Here is a 9,464-nt window from a genome sequence, read left to right on the forward strand (position 1 = left end):
GAGCTCTCCATCAGAGGAGGTATTCAACCTCTCGGATGGTTGGAGCCTTACCTGTTCTCGGGTGTGGGTGGCAGCTATAGGGTCCTCCATGCGGGCCCCCATTGTTCCTCTCCAGCAGTTGGATTCTCCGCCCATTTTGAGAGTGTGGCTGTCAGTCAGGGTCCTCACTGTGCCCCAGATGCAGCCCCCCACGCCCGGACGCCCCACTTGTGCACACGAGGGGGCTGCAGGATCAAGTGCGAGACCTGGGATGCTGATCTCCAAACTGTCCCCACTGTGGCACCTGGGACCTCGAGGGTGGGGCTGACAGCTGCTGCTATCCACACCCCTACACCCCTTGTAAGGGACCCCAGAGTCCTGGCTACGTCCCCCCTTCTTTCCCTCCCTGCTTGCGGCTGCCCCTGCAGGGTGCCTCCTCCAGCCTGGTGGTCAAGTTTGCTGACACGGACAAGGAGCGGACGCTGCGGCGCATGCAGCAGATGGTGGGCCAGCTGGGCATCCTGACGCCGTCCCTCACCCTGCCCTTCAGCCCCTACAGTGCCTACGCCCAGGCTGTGAGTGACCCCAGAAGACACACTTCTGTCTCCAGCAGGGCTTCTGAGACTTCTCTGGGGATCTGGCTCAGTCTGTCTCGCTCTCTTTCTCCATCTATTCTCGGTCTAGGGCTTCTGCCTCTTTGCCCATCTTTCTGTTTCTCTGGCCCAATCTTTCTGACTCACGGCCTTATTCTGGCTGTGGCTGAGTCCCCAAATCCAGGCTGCTTCCTGACCCCAACCCCAGCTGAGCCCCCAACCATGGACTATGCTCCGAGCCCAAGCTGAGCCCCAGGTCTGGACTGACAGGACACTAGACTCAACCCCTACATCCAGCCTGAACCCTCACCCTGCGTGAACATCAAATGAAGATCCAACCTTGAGTTGACTCCCAGATCCTAGCTGTTCCCCAAATCTAGATTAGCCCAAATTCTAGCTAAACCTCCTGGCTGACTCCAAGCTGAGACCCAACCCTGAGTGAGTTCAACATTGGCTGAGCCCTGGTCCCAGACTGAATCCTGATCTTAGACTGAGCCCTAATCCCTGGCTGAGCTCTCATTCCTAAATGAGCCTGGAACCTAGTCTAAGCCCTGAGCCTACACTGAGACTTGATGCCAGGCTGAGCCCCAATTCCTAACTGATCCCTGACCCCGACCTGAGCCAAGACACCCGGCCTGACCCCCTAGTTCCTGGAGGACCCGCCCCCCACCTCATGAGCCGTGATCTCAGGCCAGGTGCCAATTTGACTGTGCACGTTGACTCCCTCTCCACCCCCCAGCTCATGCAGCAGCAGACAACGGTCCTGTCCACCTCAGGCAGCTACCTGAGCCCCGGCGTGGCCTTCTCACCCTGCCACATCCAGCAGATTGGCGCCGTCAGCCTTAACGGGCTGCCCGCCACACCCATCGCCCCTGCCTCTGGTGAGAGTCCGCCAGGGACCCACGGATGGGTGGGCAGGGCCAGGGCCAGGATCTGGCTCCCCGTGACGCTCTTCCGTTCCCCAGGACTGCACTCGCCCCCGCTGCTCGGCACCACCGCCGTGCCCGGCCTCGTGGCTCCGATCACCAACGGCTTCGCAGGTGTTGTGCCCTTCCCTGGTGGGCACCCCGCCCTAGAAACCGTATATGCCAATGGCCTTGTGCCCTACCCAGGTAACTCGGGTGGTTCCCGGGGGCCGAGGAGAGTGGCAGGAGGCAGGGAGGGTGTCCCCGGGACAAGCATGAGTCCCTATGCCTTGGTGTCCAGGGAACAAAGGGGCAGGACAAAGGGAGTCTCAGGTGAACAGGTACTAGCTGTGGGCACAGAGAAAGAGGTTAAACATAGAAACTTTGCATCCAGACCTTTCTGGGTTCAAATTCCAGTTCGGTGGCCCTGGGGGGTTTCTTTAAGTCTCTGAGCCTCAGTTTGCTCATCTGGGAAATGGGGCGGATAACATCAGTCATCTCATGAGATTGCACTGACGAGGCAATCAGTCTGTAAAATGCTAACGCGTCACTTGGTATCAGGCACCAAGAATGGCACCATCGATCTTCATTAGTAATCGTTACCATTTGGGAAAATACCAGTGCCCATATTCATTCATTCACTCATTAATTCATTCATTCAGTATTGGCCATGCACTGATTTGTTGGGCTGGGCTCTGCCCTCCTGAAGCAGAGGTCTCACTTTTCTCTACCCTATACCATAATTTCAAGGCAAACGTCTTCCCACACCTTACTTAGGTGAAGTACGTCATCTGCGTTTCCACTGCTGAGAATTTGTTTATTCTTATCTTGCAATGATTGGCGCTCACGGGGAGTTTCAAAAATAATACAGAGAGGTCCTGGTACCCCTCACCCAGCGTCCCTGGATGCTAACGTCTTACATAACCACAGTACGTTGTCAAAACTAGGAAACTGACATTGGTACAGTACAATGAACTCAACGGGAGTTGGAGAGCCTACTCAGACTTCACTATTTACAGGCACTTGTGTGTGTGTGTGTGTGTGTGTGTGCGTGGTTCTATGTCATTTTATCACAGGTATAGTTTCATGTAACCACCACCACAATCTACATACAGAACTGTTCCATCACTATAAAGTAATTCGTTCATGCGACCTCTTTACTGTCTTACCTCTCCCCCAACACCACCCCATCTTCTAGCAACCTCTCTCCATTCAAGATTTTTTTGCTCAATTTTCCCCAGACTCTCCAGCTCTGGTTGCCTAGACAAGCTCTCCCCTACCCCTGTGTCCTCCCCTAGGGACTTCGGAAGGTCACAGCCACGTAGGGGATCCATAGGGTGTCTGATGATCAAGGTGTGGGGAGGGATAAAGGGAAGGGATGGGGATAGGTAGTGATCAAAAGCAGAGACCTGGAGTCCTGGAGAATCCAGAGAATAAAAGAGAGGAGCAAGGGGGGTCAGGATGGGGACAGAGAGTTGGGGTTGATTGTTAAACCTCTCTGGAGTCTGAGAAACCTGGATTCGAGTTTGGCTTCTGTCATTTCCTACCTGAGCGGCCCTATGCCAGCTGCTGTTTCCCCACCTGTAAAATGAGGGTCATACCTGTAAAACGTTTATGCAGAAGTGAAGCTGGGTGTGGGTGTTGCGGGGTGGATGGACGACTTCTGCTGCCCCCGCCCGACTCAGCCCCTCCGTCTGCCCCGCAGCTCAGAGCCCGACGGTGGCCGAGACCCTTCATCCTGCCTTCTCCGGAGTCCAGCAGTACACAGGTAGGGAGGCAGCGCGGCCCCGCCCCGCGCGTGACCCTGCCCCCCGGCCCCCGGCGTCCTACCTGGGCTAGCCACGCCACGCCCCTAGCCACACCTAGATATGGTCCCTGCCCTCAGAACCGTCCTCTCATCCTACCTTCCCTCTTCTGCTTGTGCCTTCTACTTTGGGCCCAATCCCAGTTCTTGGCCTCCCCCACGCCCCGCCTTTCTTCAACATTTGGCCCTGCCCCTCATAACCTGTCTTTGGTACCGCCCCTCATGTCCTGCCCAGACTGACCCCGCCTCTGCCAGGGCCTCGCTCGGATCTCTGGCTTGTCTTCCTAAAGGCTGCCTTGGCCCCGCCCTCAGCCATGGCCACGCCCACTCTGCTCTTCCCCGTTGCCTTGGCCCCTCCCTCCAATGTGACCACGCCCCTCCCAGACCCGTCCTCGATTATGACCACGCCCCCTCCTTCCCAAGACGGTCCTTGGCCTTGCTCTCAGACCGTCTCTCCCATGTGACCACACCCCTCCGCCTTCCCTAGACCCGGTCTTGGCCCCACCCTCAGCTGTGACCCCGCCCCTCACGTCTTAGCCCCGCCCCCACGCGCACCGGCTGCCCACCGGCCTCACGCCCGCTCCGCCCTGTGTCTCGCTCCCGGTCTCTGCAGCCATGTACCCCACTGCGGCCATCACGCCCATCGCGCACAGCGTCCCCCAGCCGCCGCCCCTCCTGCAGCAGCAGCAGCGAGAAGGTGAGGGGGCCGCGACCTGCCCTGGGCGCCAGCCCCGCCCTTTGACCGCCCCCCTCCACCTCCAGGACCCCCGGCTCGGCCTGGCCTCGGGGAACCGCTCGGCCTGGGGTCCGGATAGACCTGGGTTCAAGCCCCGGCGTAGCCCATGGGTGTTTGGGGGGGCGACTGACTCTTCCTCTCTGAGCCTCAGTCTCCTCCTCCGGAAAGTTGGAATGGGACTAGTCCCGACCCAGTAGCGGTAGCAGTGACCCAGAACGGGATGATTCTCTGAAATTTTTTTGAGAGAATTTAGGGGGTGGGATGGTGAGGTATCTCGGGGCAAATGAGGCTTCCTCAGTAAAGTCAAGGGGGCGAGGAGTTAGATTCTGGAGTCGAAGGACCGGGAATCAAATCCACCCAGTTCTGACTTGTGAGCGTCATAAGGAAGGCACCTCACTACTCCGGGCCTCAGTTTCCTCATCTGCCACTCAGGCGACCACCTTTCTCCCCTTGCTGGGGAGTAAACAGCGATGTTTCCTGACACATGGTGGGCACTCAGCCAGGAAGGCCCTTCCTCTCCTTAATCCATCTAGTGGGTGTGAGGGTGGGGGGCTGGGGAGAGGCAACCAACCAGAAAAGCCCCAAATCGCCCCACGACCTGGGATGCTTGCGGGTGGCCTGGCCCGCAGACTGATTTCTGTGAGGCTCTGTTCAATTTCTCCCTTGCCCTGGGCCTGCAGGAAGGGGAACACTGGCAGGGTGCAGTGGATAAAAGCTGGTCCCGATGCAGTCCGTGCTGCTGTAACAGGATGTATGCTTTCTGGAAAGTCACCTGAGTTCGCAGAACCTCACAATACCAACTACAAGGCTCGTGGGGGAAATGGGGTCGTGGTACACCATTCAGAAACGTTGGCTGTGAGGTGCCAAAAAAGAAAAAAGATAAGATCCTAATGAAAACAGTAGCACAGTTTTATGCGTGTTAGATAGTTTAGAGATACCCGAATAGTACAATAAATTTGGTACTTTATCTTGGAAAAGACCGCAAGTTCGCAGGGGCAAGTGGCATCGGAGGGGTTGCAGCATGTGAGTTACCCTGAAGTGATGGAAAGGCTTGTCTGAAATCAGACGGAGAGTCGGAACCCCAGATGGGGATGGGTCCTGCTCATAACATACTTGGAGAACTGAGAAAGTTGATGGATGTTGAAGCTGTGTGTGTGTGTGTGTGTGTGTGTGCGCGCGCGCGCATTTTGCTTTCTTATGAGGTTCGGTGCAACTGCGTGTGGTTTTCTGCATTCACCTAGTGTTTCTTGGAGATGAGATAACACACAGACAAACATAAAATTCGTGTTTGCTCAAAATTGTTCCATAACATATCAGTTGTATGGGAACACACTTGCATTTTAAAAACAAGCATGTTAGGGAATTCACTGGAGGTCCAGTGGTTAGGATTCGGCGCTTTCACCGCCGTGGCCCTAGGTTCAATCCCTGGTCGAGGAACTAAGATCCCACAAATCTCGGGGTATGGCCAAACAAACAAACAAAAACAAACAACAACAACGACAACAGCAACAAGTATGTTAGCAGAACTGTGGTCCTCATCAGGAAGATAAGGGTGGATGTGGATGTGAATGTGTAATCTTGGATTTTGTGTTTTCTGGGGTGGGGAATATTCATTGTGAGGGTGGGGGGATTCTCGGTGGTTTGAGGGCTACCTTTTTGGTGGGGGGGGACCTGGGAGAAGGTTGTCTGTAGGTTTTGGATTAGAGGCAGGTTTGAGGACTGTTGATGACTTTGGATAATCAAGGTTTTAAAATGCTATTATTATTTATGGTTCTTATATGAGCCATGACTGGGGATTCCTGGGGGAGGGGATGATTCTGAGGGTTAGCTGTGCTTTAAAAAATTATTTCTGGTTGGTATAGCATATCATTTAAAAATAATTGGTGCTTTCAAGATACCTGGGGTTTGGGACTAGAGAATAATCTTTTTATTTTACTTGATTTTATTTTTGCATCATTTTTGAAATTATCCAAGGTTTTGAAAATTATCCAAGGTTTGGAGGGTTATCCAAGGTTTTGAAAAATATCTGGATATTTGGGGTTTAGGACCAGGCAATTACTAGTCTTATTTTATTCTGTGATCATCAAACTTTCAAAAAGGCATGTTTCATTTTAAAACCAGTTTTAGACTTATGGAGTTATTGCAAAGACGGTACAGAGTGTCCGTATGCCCTACGCCCAGTTCATCTGATTTCTGTAAATGACCAGGAGTTTGAGGCTTAGGGATTTTCCGGGGTTTGGGGTTGTATGGGATTTTTGGATTATCTGGGGTCTGGGATGGAAGAATTTATCTCAGTTGTGGAGGGTAGGGATCATACGAATTTTATAAGTTCTCTGGGGCCTGAGGATCATTAGACGTTTGGAGTGTCTGAGTGTGGGATTTTATAGACAAGGGATTAGGGCTCCCGGCCTCCCCTTCCTGCCACTTCCATGCCTCTTCTTTCTGAGTGTCACGGGGCTCCCCTCTCCCAACAGCTGGAGATGCCAGATGTGGGCTCCGGACCCGTGCCCCTCCCCCGGGGGTCCACCTCCTCTCCTTGGGGGCTTTATGTCTTTCTCTCCCCCACCTGCAGGTCCCGAAGGCTGTAACCTGTTTATCTACCACCTCCCCCAGGAGTTTGGAGACACGGAGCTGACCCAGATGTTCCTGCCCTTCGGCAATATCATCTCCTCCAAGGTGTTTATGGATCGGGCCACCAACCAGAGCAAATGTTTTGGTGAGTCCCTGCTGCGGGTGCCCCCTCCTGCTTGTCAGCCCCATCCCATGCGCCCCTCGCCCTGGAATGGGGGTTGGGAGGGTGTGGTCAGCCATGAGACAAGTCTGGTCCAAAAGAATCCCTGGAGGTCCAGTGGTTAGGACTCCGTACTCTCACTGCCAAGGGCTGGATTCAATCCCTGGTGGGGGAATTAAGATCCCATAAGCCGAGCGGTGTGGCCAAAAAAAAAAAGAAAAAAAAGAAGAAAAAAGAATCACATTTATAATCAAAGTAAACACTTATTAAGGACCTACTGTGTGCCAAGCACTCACCATGCAGCATTTCTAAGACTCCCTTGTTTATTTATTCATCAACAAATAGACATATGGTACACTTACTGTGTGCAGCCCTCAGCATTGTGCCTGGCACACAGTGAAAGAAGCCAACAAAAATCCCTGCCCTCTGAAAGCTCACAGTCTTGCCACTCTGCCTCTAGAACTTTCTCCAATGATAGAAATGCTCTACATCTGTGCTGTCTGAGCCGACCACCCCATGTGGCTGCTGAGCACTTGAAATGTGGCCAGTGTGGCCAAAGGACTGAATTTTTAATTTTACTTAATTTTAATGAATTTCAGTTGAAATAACCACCCATGGCCAGTGGCTGTCGACCGAATTGGAAAGCACAGGTCCAGGGGGAGGAGATGGAAATAAACAAATATAGAATATAGGCCAGGGAGTTATAAAAATAAAACTGGTAAGAAAATACAGACTGATAAGGAGGAGGCAACATTTCAACTGAGACCTGAATGATGAGGAGCCAGCCATGGGGTGTCTTGGAGAAGAGTGTTCTAGGCAGAGGGACCCACATGTGCAAAGGCCCTGGGTCAGGACAGTGCCTGGCATGTTGGAGCAACAGTGAGGAGGCCCGTGTGTCTGGAGCAGATTGAGCGAGGGGGAGAGAGGGAGGAGGGGAGGGCAGGGAGGGGATGGGGCAGGCCGTGCAGGGCCTTGTGGGCTGTGGGGAGAACTTCCTTGTCCCCAGAAACAGAGGACATTAAGGCTCAGAGAGGCACGTAACTTGTCCAAAGTCACACGACAGCAAAGAGGCAGAACCTAGGTTAGAACCAGTCTGTTTGACTCCAAAATCTGGGCTCTGAACCCACCCTGTCCTCTTGGAAGGGTCGACTTTTGACTATTTATTAAGCACCTCCTGTATATACTCATTATCCAACCGTAAAAGGGAATAATGATCCCAATTTACATGGGGAGGAAAGAGAGGCACAGAATGGTCAAGCGACATGCTTGAGGTCACACAGCAAGTTAGGGACACCCCCCCCCTCCAGTGCCCAGGCTCCCTCCTCTACATGCTGCTTCCAGGAGGAAGAAGGAAATTTCTGGAGGAAAACCTGCTCTGTTGCATTCAGCAGTCAGGGGGTCACATGCCTTCTCTGAGCCTCAGTTTCCTCCTCTATGTAATGGGAGGTGTGGGTGATGTGAAGACATCCACCCACCCCAGCTCCAGATTCCCCTATGGCTCCCCATGGGCCTCAGCCAGACCCCTCAGCCCTGACCCCACCATCTCTCTGCCTGACCTCCCACCCAGCCTCTCCCATGGAGCTCAGGTATCCTGCCCCCAAATGCCCGCACATGCTGTCCTCTCCCCCTGGAGGACCTCCCCAGCCCCTGTGGTCTCTGCACAGTCCCCCAGGAAGTCTGTGAGGACCAACAGGTGAGGGGCAGGAGTAGGGCCAGGTGGAGGGTGTCATGCTGGTGGAAGCTTAAGGGGGGGTGGGGGATGCTGGAGTGTTTCTGATGGCCCAGGGTGAGGGGGGTTCTGGGACAGGAAAGACTGATGGTGACAGAGAGACAGAGACCAAAAGAGAAGAAACACAAAGACACACACACACACACACACACACACACAAAGAGAGAAAAAGAGAAACAGAGAGACAAGGTTAGACAGAGACAGTCACATGGGCAGACAGGACCCCAGATGGATAGAGATCTCAGAGGAGGCAAAGGGTGGGCATCCAGAGCCTAGAAGGAGGCAGGCATGGGGTCTGGGGAGGGAGAACATGGCCCTCCCAGGGCCCCCAGAGACCCAGCCTGTCCCCCACGTAAGTTGGGAAGTCTCAGCAGAGCAGACCCCAGGTAAGGAGTGAGCGCCCCGTCCCCCAGGCACGCAAGCCCAGCGCGTGTCAGAACCAGGCCAGGCCTGCTGTGTGTGCTCTGGGAAGCCCTCCCACCTCCCTGGGCCGTCTGCCCCTGCGAGCGCACACCCCCGCCCCCAGGACCCCGCGAGCCGGGCAGCCAGGGCTGCAGCGCTGGAGCGAGCAGAGGACGCCCGCGTTGCCCTCCATCGTGGGTCCACCCCGGTCTCCGCAGGCTTCGTGAGCTTTGACAACCCGGCCAGCGCACAGACCGCCATCCAGGCCATGAACGGCTTTCAGATCGGCATGAAGAGGCTCAAAGTGCAGCTGAAGCGGCCCAAAGATCCGGGACACCCCTACTGACCGGCCCACAGCGCCCCGAGGCTGCGGGCTTGGCCCAGGTGAGCCGCCAGGCGGCCCCGCCCCCGCTCCCGCCCCCACCCCGGTCTTGTCCGCACCCCCTCCTCATTCTCCAAACCCTCCCGACGCTGGGGGGATGCTGCAAGAGGCTACAAGGAGCCCCCAGGTTTGGTTGACGGGGACAGAGCTGGACGAAGACACCCCCAATCCCCCCCAACCCTCCCCCCCACCGTGGTCAGGGC

General features: G+C 54.9%; 1 protein-coding gene across 1 annotated transcript in view; it reads left to right on the plus strand.

The window, feature by feature from the left end:
* CELF5 (CUGBP Elav-like family member 5) overlaps nt 1-9,225 on the plus strand; it is a gene marked incomplete at both ends in the record, with an annotated part of 47,373 nt that extends 38,148 nt beyond the window's left edge. The window contains 8 exon segments of the mRNA XM_081230848.1: nt 408-554; nt 1,312-1,453; nt 1,538-1,684; nt 3,183-3,245; nt 3,895-3,978; nt 6,590-6,733; nt 9,004-9,041; nt 9,043-9,225. Of these exon segments, the coding sequence (XP_081086974.1) occupies nt 408-554; nt 1,312-1,453; nt 1,538-1,684; nt 3,183-3,245; nt 3,895-3,978; nt 6,590-6,733; nt 9,004-9,041; nt 9,043-9,225 (948 nt within the window).
* Between the last annotated feature and the right edge of the window lie 239 nt (nt 9,226-9,464).

Source organism: Mesoplodon bidens (genome assembly GCF_964165515.1).
Source record: "Mesoplodon bidens genome assembly, chromosome: 4".
In the NCBI taxonomy this organism is placed as follows: Eukaryota; Metazoa; Chordata; class Mammalia; order Artiodactyla; family Ziphiidae; genus Mesoplodon; species Mesoplodon bidens.